This window comes from Haplochromis burtoni, unplaced genomic scaffold, assembly GCF_018398535.1.
Source record: "Haplochromis burtoni strain Fernald_Lab_line unplaced genomic scaffold, NCSU_Asbu1 Contig_40, whole genome shotgun sequence".
Classification (NCBI taxonomy): Eukaryota; Metazoa; Chordata; class Actinopteri; order Cichliformes; family Cichlidae; genus Haplochromis; species Haplochromis burtoni.
Window position 1 is genome coordinate 749,465 of NW_024582401.1, and position 12,907 is coordinate 762,371.

The 12,907-nt window shown below is 43.1% G+C and overlaps 1 protein-coding gene across 3 annotated transcripts in view; it reads right to left on the reverse strand.

The window, feature by feature from the left end:
* pard3ba (par-3 family cell polarity regulator beta a) overlaps window positions 1-12,907 on the reverse strand; it is a 190,611-nt gene that overhangs the window by 40,590 nt on the left and 137,114 nt on the right. For all 3 annotated transcript variants that reach the window (XM_005920031.3, XM_005920030.3, XM_042219931.1), the window contains one exon: window positions 12,456-12,746. In XM_005920031.3, the coding sequence (XP_005920093.1) occupies window positions 12,456-12,746 (291 nt within the window). The remainder of the gene's footprint in view (window positions 1-12,455; window positions 12,747-12,907) is intronic.

Sequence of the window (12,907 nt, forward strand, 5' to 3'; positions counted from 1 at the left end):
CACACACACACTCCCGTGTCAGTATGTTGGTATGCACACTGTTGTTGTCGTTGTTCTGTGCGCGCGTGCGTCCTCTGCCAACGAGTCCCTGTCAACACTTTGGGCGCAAAACTCGATCCTAACTTGCTGCCGTGAGGAAAAGAACTTTCCGAAAGTTTCCGTGCTGTTATGAAACGCCAGCGCAGATGCTTCCGTTTTATGAAGATGGATATCTGAGGCGGCATTACTCCCAGTACCGCACTAATTGTTGCTTCTTCAGATTGGTTTAATGGCTGGTTTCAATGCACAGTTAATCAATACTCATCTCAGTTTCCCCCCCAAGTGTCCCACAGACAACCTTGCTATTAAGATATTCACACTTCATCTCTTGCATTTTTCTTTTTATTCACTTACTGCTAGCTTTTTAGTAGTCTTACCCTCTGCCGCCCATCACGCAAACACACAAACAAACAGACCCGTGGAGAATAAATGCACACGGCCAAGTTAAGACTTTTTTTTTTCCCTTTTCATGCCACCCCTCTTCTAGCGATCCCATTAGCCAATCCCTGGGCCCGTAATTAGGCCTGCCATTTTGATTGAGCGTGCGTGTCGCTCTCCAAATGAAACAACACTGTAATTATCTCATTATGCTGCGGCCTCCATCACTGACAACGCCAAATATTATCATATTAATGGCTGAAGACAGACGCTGATTCTGGATAAAGCATTAGATGAGGGTGGATGGGTGCGGGGGGGGTGCAGGAGAGGCTGGAGGTTTGCGAAGTAGCGGTTTGATGGGCTGACAATTCGAGCAGGCTGCTTTCCAAACAGTGAAAGAAGAGGTTCAGAGGGATTAATGAGTGGCTGTACACGCACGCACATTTGCTTGTCCTGTCCTATATACGTGTGTTAAAAGAGACGGACAGGTAAGCTACCCCGTTGTCATCAGCAGCTAATAACTGCTGCAGTCTGCCGGCCCGAGGCCAGAGCCATTCAGCTCAGTTGTTCTAAGCCTTAGTGAGCACAGTTTTTCTCTAATGTGACACAGGACTGTTAATGACATCAAGGCACTGAAATGAGTTACCCTCCAGTTGAGAAACAGGGCTGGCATTCCTCAGATTTGAAGTAATCTGGGAAAACCTTTTATGAACTTTTCTATTATTTATGGCTTAATTAGAGAAGCAACACTGCGACTGTGGTTATTTGAAAAGTCACTCAGCCTCGCCCATCATGTACTGTTGCCTAGCATTACTCAAATGACTTCGACTGCCTTTTTTCTTACAAAGAAAGAAAGAAAGGAAAGGAAACTGAAGAAACATTCCCAAATTAAATTTGGCCCTTGAAGCTTGAGTCCTTGTGAAGTGCTGCTCCACACCCAGTGCTCCTGCTACATTTGGATCCCATCCTGGAAGTCCTGATCTGACCACACGGACGTTTATGATTTCACAGCTGCTGTGAGCTCTCTGTGCTGCTACAACATAGACCGAATGGCAGTCTTCAGTGGAAGAGCCTGCACTCTCCTGAGCCAAGGTTCATAATAGCACAACAAGCATGAATATCATTTTTCTGACATTCAAAGTGTCAGACTGTCACTGGGGAGTTCTACTGTAACATCCTAAAAGAGCAGAGAGAACATTTGGCTCACAGTGCCTTCATTCTCTTTTCTAACATGAAATTTAAATCATAGGGTCTCTGTTTAAACGGGGACTTCTATGGAGCGATCCACGAGGAACCTTAGCAGCAGCAGTGCAAAAAATCATAAGCAGACAAAAAATGAAGAATGGTGGCCAACTTTAAGGTTGACTTTAAATTTACATAGGTACATTTGCAGAAACAATTTTCGGAACCGGGGATGGGTCCACCGAGGGCTGCGGCTTGATCCACGTAAGTCCTGGTCCATGTGGCTTGTTCAGGCTAAGCCTACTGTACCCCTAGCCACCAGGCACTCTTCCCAGATCTGGCTCCAGATTGGGGTCTCAATCCAGGTAAGGTAACAAAAGCCCATGATCATCTACTTCACAGGAGTCTTCTGGCTGAAAGCTCTGTCATTTGGAAGGGGCCCAGTAGACCTGCTACTCCTACACATTAGAAGAAGGCAGTTGTGGTGGTTTGGGCACCTGATCATGATGCCTCCTGATTGCCTCCAAGGGGAGCTTCAACTGCTAGGAGACCCCGCACCAGAGCCAGGATACACTGGAGAGGTTATGTGAACACCTTGATGGTCTCTAGAAAAAGTGGGGGAGGTGGTGGAAGAGAAAGGAGGTGTGGGCATTCTTGTTTAAACTGCTGGTCCTATGACCCACACCCAGAAAAGTGGCAGAAGTAAGTCGGTTGGTTGGTTGGTTGGGATTCTGCAGAACTTTCTGAGTGCAAATACACATCAAATGGGTTTCTCTGTCTGAGAAATACACACAGAGGGTGTATTGAGTGGTTGAGACTATTGTTGTGTTCTCATGTTTCTTTAGTTAGCGAGTATTGTGTAGTGAAAAATAAAACCAGGTGAATGACTGGTTTAAAACAAAGGCACGGGTTCTCATTATGTGAGGAACCAGAGTTTTGTAGTGATTTTCTGCCATTTGTACAATAATGTTCAGTCTAAGTGACCGACATGTAAAGACTTTATGGATTTATTGCTTTGTTGCAGTCTAAAGTGTTATTTTGCCATATCAACTCAAGTACAGAAAATTGACATCATTTAAGTTACATCTCGTTCAAATACTTTATCCCATGCTTACTTCACAGTACCTGACTACACAGACTGATCTAACAGTGCTGTGAGAAGGAAAACTGGAGGAGGACGGAGATGGAGAGTGGAGAGGGAGAAGATGAGACACAGTAGCAGGAAATGAAAGCTGCGTCAGACGACAGAATGAGAGCAGAAGTAAACAGCAACATAAAGACTGAGATGGCAACTTGGAAAAGGAGTAAAAGCACGAACAGGGGGACTAGGCCGAGAGAACAGAAGCACCGGTGATAGGAAAGCAAGCGGGAGAAAATGTGTGAGAAAAGCAACTATCCTGTGGTGTTAGCCAGTGTGAGGGCAGACTAATTAGGACGTGTGCACTGCCGCCGGCTGGTTTGGCGACTTCTTCTTGCAGGGGCCAGCTGATTTTAACACAACGCACTGGGGGAAAAGAGCTCAGACGGGCAGGCTTTTCTTTGCTGCTTGCATGCTGGAGGTAAGCACACTTCAAGTGCACACTTCAAAGTGCATGGCCAATGTTTGGCTTCCTGGTGAAATATTGGAAACAGACTCAGACAGAAACTCATTGGTGCTCCAAACTAAAAGCAACGGAAAAACAGAGTTTTTTCCTCCTTTTACTTTTGCCCTAAAGAACCACAACCAATGGAACACATTCATTTTCTGTCAGTTACACTGATTCTTACTGAAACCTGAAACTGAGTACTAATACATACAAGAGTAACTCAGACTGGGTTTTTTTTAACCCATAATGAAGTTGATATGCTAAGAAAGATGCTAACAATCAATCTCTACACCCATCCACTTTCAACTGTCCAGGATGTCTGAGCGCCAGTAAAAAGCTCTCTCTTCTGTGAAGATAGCTCTGATACAGATGTAATCTTGCTAGCATTTTCAGGTCAGCCTCAGGGTCTCCTCTGGGCTGGTTCTGCCAAAAAACATCTCACCTATGAGGCATCCAGGAGGCATCTTAGTCGGTTCGCCTAACCAGCTCAAATGACCCTGCTTTAGTCCCAGCCCCACACCAGTGGGTTAAGTCCTCACCCAAAGGAGAACACAGACACACTTGGGAGAAAGCTAATTTGCTTCCATGATCTTATTCTTTACCCACGACACCTCTATTTGGACAGGCATGGAGACAGCGGAGGTCAAAGGCCGTGGCAGTCTAGTCTAGTGCTAAGGCTCTTCAAAAATCCAGTAATTCAGCACCGGTTATTGTTTTTTAATATCTTGACGTTATAAATATACAAATAAAATTAAATAAGGTGGAGAAGAAGATGCTTTTGGTTACACTGATCACAGCTCAGCCTATGCATACATGTCAAAAGCCAACAATGCTCCCCTGCCAAAAAAAAAAAAAAAAAAAAAAAAAAGGTTTTCGGAAGTCCAAATTAATTCGATGACCCCCAGCATCCTGCTCAACAAACACATTACTCACCATGCATCTGTTTTCTGTTGTTAGACAAGCGCGTGGTAATGATAACAATAAATTGATTAACTGACAATCTGAAACTAGCCTCCAGTAAAACAGGCTGCTTACTCTATGACTGACCACAGAGAACAGAGCAACAGGAAACATTTTAACAGCTTAGATCAGGGGTGGGCAATCTCAGACCACGGGGGCCGGTGTCCCTGCAGGTTTTAGATCTCACCTTGGGTCAACACACCTGAATCACATGATTAGTTCGTTACCAGGCCTCTAGAGAACTTCAGGACATGTTGAGGAGCTAATTTAGCCATTTACATCAGCTGTGTTGGTTCGAGGACACATCTAAAACCTGCAGGGACACCGGCCCTCGTGGACTGAGATTGCCCACCCCTGGCTTGGATAGATCACAAATAAAAAAGACACAAAGGTCTTAATGTGGAGTACACACTAATGAAGTGTTGTTTTCAACTAGAAGTCTACTTCAGGCAGATGCTGTCGGGCGGCTAAAATCCTCGGCAGAACACAAGAAGTTGCATTTTTCTGCTTCTGTTTTCTGCTGTACAGAAAAGGTAAATTTCAGCATTTGTCTTAATGAGCAGTCTCATTATATAAAGTCTGCTTTGCACCTCTTTAACGCTGCTTCCGCCTGTAGCAGAATAAAACTGCTTCCTCTATCGCACCAATATTCAGAGTGTTCAAGGAAACCAGTGCTATTCATGGCATTGCTAAAAAAAAAAAAAAAAAGGCGTAACATTTCTATATCCAACAGCGCGTGTAGCACTTTTCCTAAAATATTTCAACAATTACTCATGCTTGTCTGGAGTGATTTGAGCATTCCAGTTTGCCACAGTGTCAGGTAAACCTAGAGGCATGTAATCCTCATGCCACTGCTCCAACCACGACAGCAACGCGCCGTTTACTTAGCCTCGTCTCCCCGTTCTTAGCACAGTGTCGCAATTTACGACACAACCCCTCACGAGCCTTCACATCTCTGCTCTTTGGCCTCCTGTTCTTTCTCACTCCTCTTTCATCTCATCTTTCTTGCTCCAGCTACAAAGACTGCCTCCTGGCTAATAAAATTTGACAAGCATAGCCAACCTTTTTTCTCCACAGGTCAGCTTCTAGCACAGCTCTAATCGAATGCGACGCTCATCAGCGTACACACCTGCCATCGGAGGTCTAATGAAAATGTCCGACAGCGAATTAGGGAGACAGTGCTGGAAGTCCACCGCTGAGGGGCCTTGACAGGAAGTTGAGGGGAGGGAGCACCGGCGTGTCTCAGATGACAACGAAGCATTTATATATATATACACACACACCAACCTCCAAAATCAACTAGATAAATTAGCTTAAGGATTTCATATTTCTTTATAAATCATATTTTTGGGAAGTATCATTAAAACTGAGAGGTTTTAATAAGAATTTCACATGCAACTACTTAAAAAGGAACTACTTTGTAGGAGCAGAAGGTCTAAAAAGTCAGAAGCAGGCCTGTTTGTGCTTCAACTTACAGAAACACAAACGCAATAAACGAGCTTACACCTGTGATTTTGTGTGGATAAAACCCACTGGACCACACACAGAAATGTTGCTAGGTTACGCTGGGCTTTCTCACAGAAATATTACATGTGGGTGGCTGTGTGTGCGCGTCTATTTCTGACTGTGTGTGTGCGTTTATGTGTGTGAATAAAAGGCACAGAGGTTCCAACCTCATGACCAGCAACACGTGTTTTAACAGATGTGCAGACTTACCCAAAAAAATGAGAAAGAAAAGCAGTTATGAAAGCGCATGTGCGCCTTTTGTATGTACTATATGATCTCAGTGACGCTGCTACTGTATTTAAAGGAAAACTCTCGTCTATTACCACAACTCTAGATCACAAAAAGGAAAACTGCTTAAACGCACAATACCTCTTTAGTTCATACTGAAAACGACAACACAGGTGACTGAAGCCCTTTACAGAGATGAGATTTGTAGCATTGTTTGTAACATTTAAGGCTAAAACGAGGCCCTAACAGTAGCAGTTCAGTTTATTGGTGCGGCCCCCCACAACAGTCCCAGTTGGGAAAGTTAATTGTTCTCTCCTGTAAGTAACAAACACGATTTCATCCAGACGTGGGTCACGTTTACTTTAAAGCTCGTCCCCGTTTCATTCAACATTACCACAACACTCACGGAAGAGACACAAAACACTTGATGTGACACACAATCTCACCCCGGCAGCTGTGTATTGATAGTTGCTTTGCTAATTAAAGCTGCCACATCCTATTAGGAGTTAAGGGGCAGGCATCTATTCACGCTTTCATGGAATTCAGTAACATGGTATGGTTTAATTATTAACCTGTAGATTATGAATGACACATCTTAAGTGACGGACACATTTGTTATTAGCTGTTAGATCCTTATTGATCCCTTCTCCGGCCCGCTGCTTTCATCGGCTTTGGAAACGTTTGCGAATCTTTCTACTGTCTGTCGCTGCAGGTATGTGATAACCTGAAAACAAACAGCTAGATCTCTCTATAGCTACTAGTTTTGTCATAGTTCAGATTCGATTGATAACCTTCCCCAAGGAGGTTATGTTTTTGGTGGCATTCGCGCAGGGGCGTGATTTCCAGCGGGGTTATGCCCCCCCTCCCAATAATCAGACCCAACCAACATAACCCCCTCAATAAAGTTGTGAATTATCTTACATAAATAGGCTGTTGATTTTCTTTACTCATTCAGTTATTACTGAATAATAACTAGGGCGATCGTGGCTCAAGAGTTGGGCGTTCGCCTTGTAATCGGAAGGTTGCCGGTTCGAGCCCCGGCTTGGACAGTCTCGGTCGTTGTGTCCTTGGGCAAGACACTTCACCCGTTGCCTACTGGTGGTGGTCAGAGGGCCCGGTGGCGCCAGTGTCCGGCAGCCTCGCCTCTGTCAGTGCGCCCCAGGGTGGCTGTGGCTACAATCACCAGTGTGTGAATGTGTGTGTGAATGGGTGGATGACTGGTTGTGTAAAGCGCTTTGGGGTCCTTAGGGGCTAGTAAAGCGCTATACAAATACAGGCCATTTACCATTCAGTTATTACCAGCAAAATAGTTGCATGTTTAATCATGATGTGTTCGTTCGTGTGTTTGTAAACACGGTAGCTCAAAAAGTCTTGAATGGATTATGATAAAAGTTTGTAGATCTGAGGTCATGATAAAAATCCAGTAACATTTAGCTTACATCAACCATGGTCTTAAGGTCAGCTCAATGATTTATCAGTAAAAACCATGCAACATAAAAACATTTGAACATATGCAAGTTTTTTGGGGGGGAAACAAAATAAACTGGTGATCAAAAAGTTTTCACTGGATATTTTTCACTAAACGTTTTTTTTTTTTTTTTAAACGTATTAAACAATGAAATAAAAGTTATTAAATTCATTTAACTAAAAAAATATGGGTTTCAACAGAGCTAATAACGAAAGCCTGCACTTCACACTTGCTTTTTACTGCACTGTGAACTTCTCAATGTACTTTTAAAAAGAACAATACTGTTCCCTTAAAAGCCCGGAGAGTGAGCCGTCTTTGCACTCTTGGATGACAGACGGTCATCATGACAGTAGAGACGTAACCATAAAGTTGCATTATATAAACATTTGAGGCTGTAATAGCTTCTCTAGCAGGGCTTTGTAAAACAAAGCTGGTGTTTTGTGATTTTTGAGAAGTCAGTCTGTTGTTTTTACTGTATGTTCTGTGTGATGTCTGGGTTAAAATAAGGAAACACTCCTTATTGGTCCCGTGTGTAAAACAAACAAACCGAGCCCTTTTCCCCCCATAAAGGAGCGACTTTAAAAAATTAATCAGATAACCCCTGTGACACATATTGAAGTGGAAGCGGGCATTTCACGCTAAAAGTTTTTATCGCAGTTCTAATCATGCACTGATGTCAACGTGATGAGGGTGTCATCACACACAAAGTATCATAGATAGCTTTAAATATACTGTAGCTTCAACTTTGACATGCAGCCCTGCAGTTACTCAAACAGGAGCAAAGAGTGAATGTATCTGCAGATGATTTACATTTCATAGGCTAAATTAATGATGGCCATCGACCTGTGTCGCATGTCATTCCCGCTCCCATCCTCCTTATTGCCTGGAACGGCCATTGTTGGTCACTATCTGTCACATAAATGAGAAAAATGAAGCACTATGACAGCGGGCAGACGAGTAGCAGCCAGACTTCCAGTAGTCCTCATCCCGTACTTGTTATTAAGTTCATTCTTTATTTTGATATTCTGATTGACTTCCTAATAGTACAATGACATACGACAGCTTGCCAACATTGTCTCATTATTACTGATCACTAATACAATAAATAAGGCGAAAAAATGAACGAGGGGTTTACCTTGTAGGATGGAGATGAATTAATTGAATTATTATGAACATGTGCAGTATGGCTGTCCTCTAACTACATTATTAGACATTTATTTGTATCCTTTTGTCTCTACAGACACCCTCTCACACAGAGTTAACAAGCCAAAGAAGACTCCTCTCATCCATCATGTTAATGCTAAAGTCTAATATACATTAGGAGTAAAACAGAGGAGCGAGAATGGATATGTGACACACCGAGTGTGAGAGAAACTGAGGGAGAAAGAGTAGAGGGAGAAAACAGGCTGGTAATGAAGTACCCACCACTAGTGGATAAGAGCTAAAGTGGTCTAACAGATCTGTCAGGCTGCTAGACTGTGGCTAATTATCCCTCCTCCTCTTTTGTCTGCATCCTCTCCTCTGTCACTTCTTCTCTCTCGAATTTACTCTGCCCGGCGTGTTTTCCTCTCCACTTTGGCTCCGTCGTTTTCTCCCCTCTTTCCCTGCTTTTTCTCGTCTCTCTCTCCCTCCGTCTGTCCCTTCTTCCCATTTCCCATCTGTCTCCACTTCCATGTCCAATCCCTTTCTCTTTCTCTCTCTTTTTTTCTTCCCTGGATGAGATTGGGTGTCTGGGGCTTAGTTTTTGATTTGCAAGTCAATCGTAATTTTCTGTCAGAGAGTTTAAGTTGAGGGAAGTTTTTAATATGGCCTGTATTATTTCATACGGGAAATGATAAATTTGCATTAGAATCCTCTTTAGAGTTTCTCCTTTTTTTCCTCTCTCAAATACAAAAAGCAGCTGAAAGTTACGGTTCTCAAAACTGCAGCGGTAATAATATATAATATGGAACGAATGACAACATTGATAAGCAGTGCATTTCTGAAAGCATGGGCCCTTTGTTAGACAAACAATGAGGGGCTCTGACATCCAAATATTACAGCAAAGGACACGTTTTACTCAAATTAAAGTACATTTTATTATTAAACTACTTTAAATGCCTCTCAAAACACTGCGGCTTGCACAATTCCTATTTTTGCGCATAGATATAGATCCATTCATGTTGGAAAAATAAAATGTTTTAGGATATCAATTGGATTGGCACATAAACCAAGCTCCAGCACTGCAATAATATAAAATTCAATGACTGTGAGCTTAGAGTGATGCTTAGCATCTCAGACAGGCAGGTTTTAATGGGCAAACTTGACTGAACTCATGTAGAAGTGTATGAGATAGATATTAGATAGACCTAATGAGACGTGAGCCATTGGTTTGTGAAGCCCGACTCTGAAGGCTCGGTGTTAGCATTTTGGCAAGCCAATTTGGATTTTTGGTGCCAAATCTGACCACAATTGGATAAGAATGTTGAGTGGTAGCTAATGCAAGGTGCATCCATAGGCTGTATGGGAGCACTAACTTCTTGGATGGCCTGGTAATAAAATTAAAAGCAGAGTTAGCCATATTATATGCCAGACAATTGCATTAAAAATCCCCCCGAAAAAACGGCACGTCGTCGAGAAGTCCAGTGCAGCGACTCAAATTAACAGAGGTGAAGCCCCAGCAGACAGCTACCAGCTACAGCCGCCTCGTGTCCACATAAATCTGACTTTAAGCATTCATCAAGGTTAAACAGTTTTTGTAAGCATGCCTTTTTTTCCCCACTGTAAAGATGGACATTTTAACATGCGAGTCTATAGAGATTGACTTTATTTTGGTGATCTCAAGAGACTGTAGATCAAATGTTCAAGCTGTTATTATGACCTATAGTTAACGCTTCAAGTAGAAGTACAGTGCATTACTGGTGTCAACCTCACATGGTTTAAAGAAAGAAAGAAAAAACACGTAGTGTTTGAATTATCACAGTATTCATCATATGGCACCCATGGCCTCCTCAAACTGTCTCAAGTAATTCTGGTTGTATTTGTTTTGCATGTATGTCAAGAGGTGTCCGATCCAGATTGCATGATTTTAGTGCCAAGCATGAACAGACAAGGATACAGCTGGTGACTTGAAATTGAAATAACATTAAATTGAATAGAGGGCTCAGAAGAGGCAACCTTATGCTTTCAGGGAAGTGTACCGCTGCACCTGGACCCTGTGTTTGTGCGCATCACTAGGCATGTAATCTTTCTAAATATGAATAATGTTGAATTTTTAGACAAGAGACATGATTTTTGGTACCATAAGCTTTCTGGTTCCCAAGCCAGTGTACTCCTAGTGCAAATTCCAAGCCCAGATAAATGGAGAGGGTAGAGTCAGGAAGAGCATCCGGCATTAAATCTTTACAAAACATGTGGATCGTGAGTAAGATTGCTATACTGTATTAGTTGGGGTCTGGGTTAACAATGACTGCGATCGATGCTGTTGAGCTGGAGGGTACCAGTGGAAACTGTGCTAGCGTTGGCTGAAGAAAACCCGGAGCAGAGGAAGCAAGGGATAGGATTAGAAGGGAGATGAACCACTGTGGCATTATTTGCCTCCTTTTAGCGCAGCAGCTGAAAACAGGAATAGGGAAACAGTGTAACACTTTAAAATAAAGCCAACAACTAAGGGCATGAAAAAGAAATGATTACACTGAAAGTAACTTTAAGTAATTTAGCAGAAAACCAAAAGATATTTTCCCATCTTACATTATATGCTGTACTTTTTGGGGCAAGTGGTGTAATATGGGGTGAATGAAGGTCACTGAGGGTGTTTTTTTTAGGTTTCAGGGTTTTAAAAAGCATATTTGTTTAATATTTGTTATGTTGATGTGTATGATGGATATTCAATTATTCCATTTTATCAATATAAATGTGATACCGACGGGCGATCGTGGCTCAAGAGTTGGGAGTTCGTCTTGTAATCGGAAGGTTGCCGGTTCGAGCTGGTTCGGACAGTCTCGCTTGTTGTGTCCTTGGACAGGACACTTCACCTGCCGCCTACTGGTGTTGGCCAGAGGGGCCGATGGCGCGATATGGCAGCCTCGCTTCTGTCAGTGCGCCCCAGGGCAGCTGTGGCTACAATGTAGCTGCCTCCACCAGTGTGTGAATGTGAGAGTGAATGAATAGTGGAATTGTAACGCGCTTTGAGGGCCCCGAAAAGCGCTATATAAATGCAATCCATTATTATTAATATTACTTTCCTGGAAAACAGCTGTTTTTATGGAAAATTACCAAGAAATCTTTTCTGGTAGAAAACCCAGAATTTAGGCACTACTTCAAATTAATTAATCACTACTTGAATTATCATCATTTTTTTGTTTCCTGTAAACATGTGACTTGTTTTTGCTTTATTCTAGTGTATCTACCTTTTAAGAATTTGTAAGTAAATATAATTACATTGTGTACACTGAATTACCGAGGAATTACGCCCTTTGTCGTATTATAAAGTGTTACTAAAAACAGCTGCCAGTGGGGGGAAAACTGAAATCTTGACCCAGGTGTCCATTGGCTTCACAGAAGCCCCCAAGATACTGGCAGCTGCTCCCCAGACGCTAACCAGCAAGTTCCCAAACAGATAAGAGCGTGGCTGGGAGCAAGAGTAGCATAATCTTGACACCCATTTAACTCTTATCAAACATTTTAGAAGGAAAATATGTTGAAACCATCCGTGGCAGTAAAAGGTGACGTATCAATTGATTGTAGCCAGCTGTCCTAACAGTCACAGAAAAATGATATTGCATACGTTTTAAAGATTATGAAAGGTCAAATCTATAGAAAAGACAACAGAGAATGAAATGCATGCTGTTACTGTGTAACCATGCCTTCATGTTTTATGCATGTCTCAGTTTAGCAGATCGTGAATGTAGATTTGTGTATATATTCTCTCACTTACGCCAATCAAACCATGGCCAGTGACCTTGTGTGACTCCACCTGTGCACTGAAATCGCAACTCGGTGCAGAAGCACAGGTGCAAATGCCAAACATGCATTTACAACACAGAGATGTGTAATATCGTACTTGCGAGCTCAAATTAAGAGAACATTTTATTTAAATCTAGCACTTTTCCACCGTGTCCCTCTCTCACCTGTCTGCCTGATTCTGCTGCTGGGTCTGTGAAGCAGGCGGAGCTCTGGACTTGTTCACCTTGGCGTAGAGCCCGTCGATGTCCTCGAAGGGCGCTTGCTGCGGGCCGGACACCCCGGCTGGTACTGCGGGGGAGGGCGTACTGCTGATGTACGACTGCGGTGAGGGCGGCTGGCGGAAGTTGTTGATGCGAGCGTAGTTTGGGTCGCTGTCATCGTCCTCCACGTCAGGGAGGGAGGACGGGTCAGGGGTGGCGGGGCCGGATTGGACCTCGGCGTAACGCGGGTCGAAGCTGTAAGCAAGGAGGAGAGGCGTTACACAGGAGCACAGGCGCGGCAAAAATACACGTTTTACACATTTTCCCTGTGATTCTTCTTCTGTGACAGACATTCGGCTGAGCAGTTGTTATGGAGGAGCAGGTGGGCGCATCAGAGCTGTCAGGTAAGATGCCAA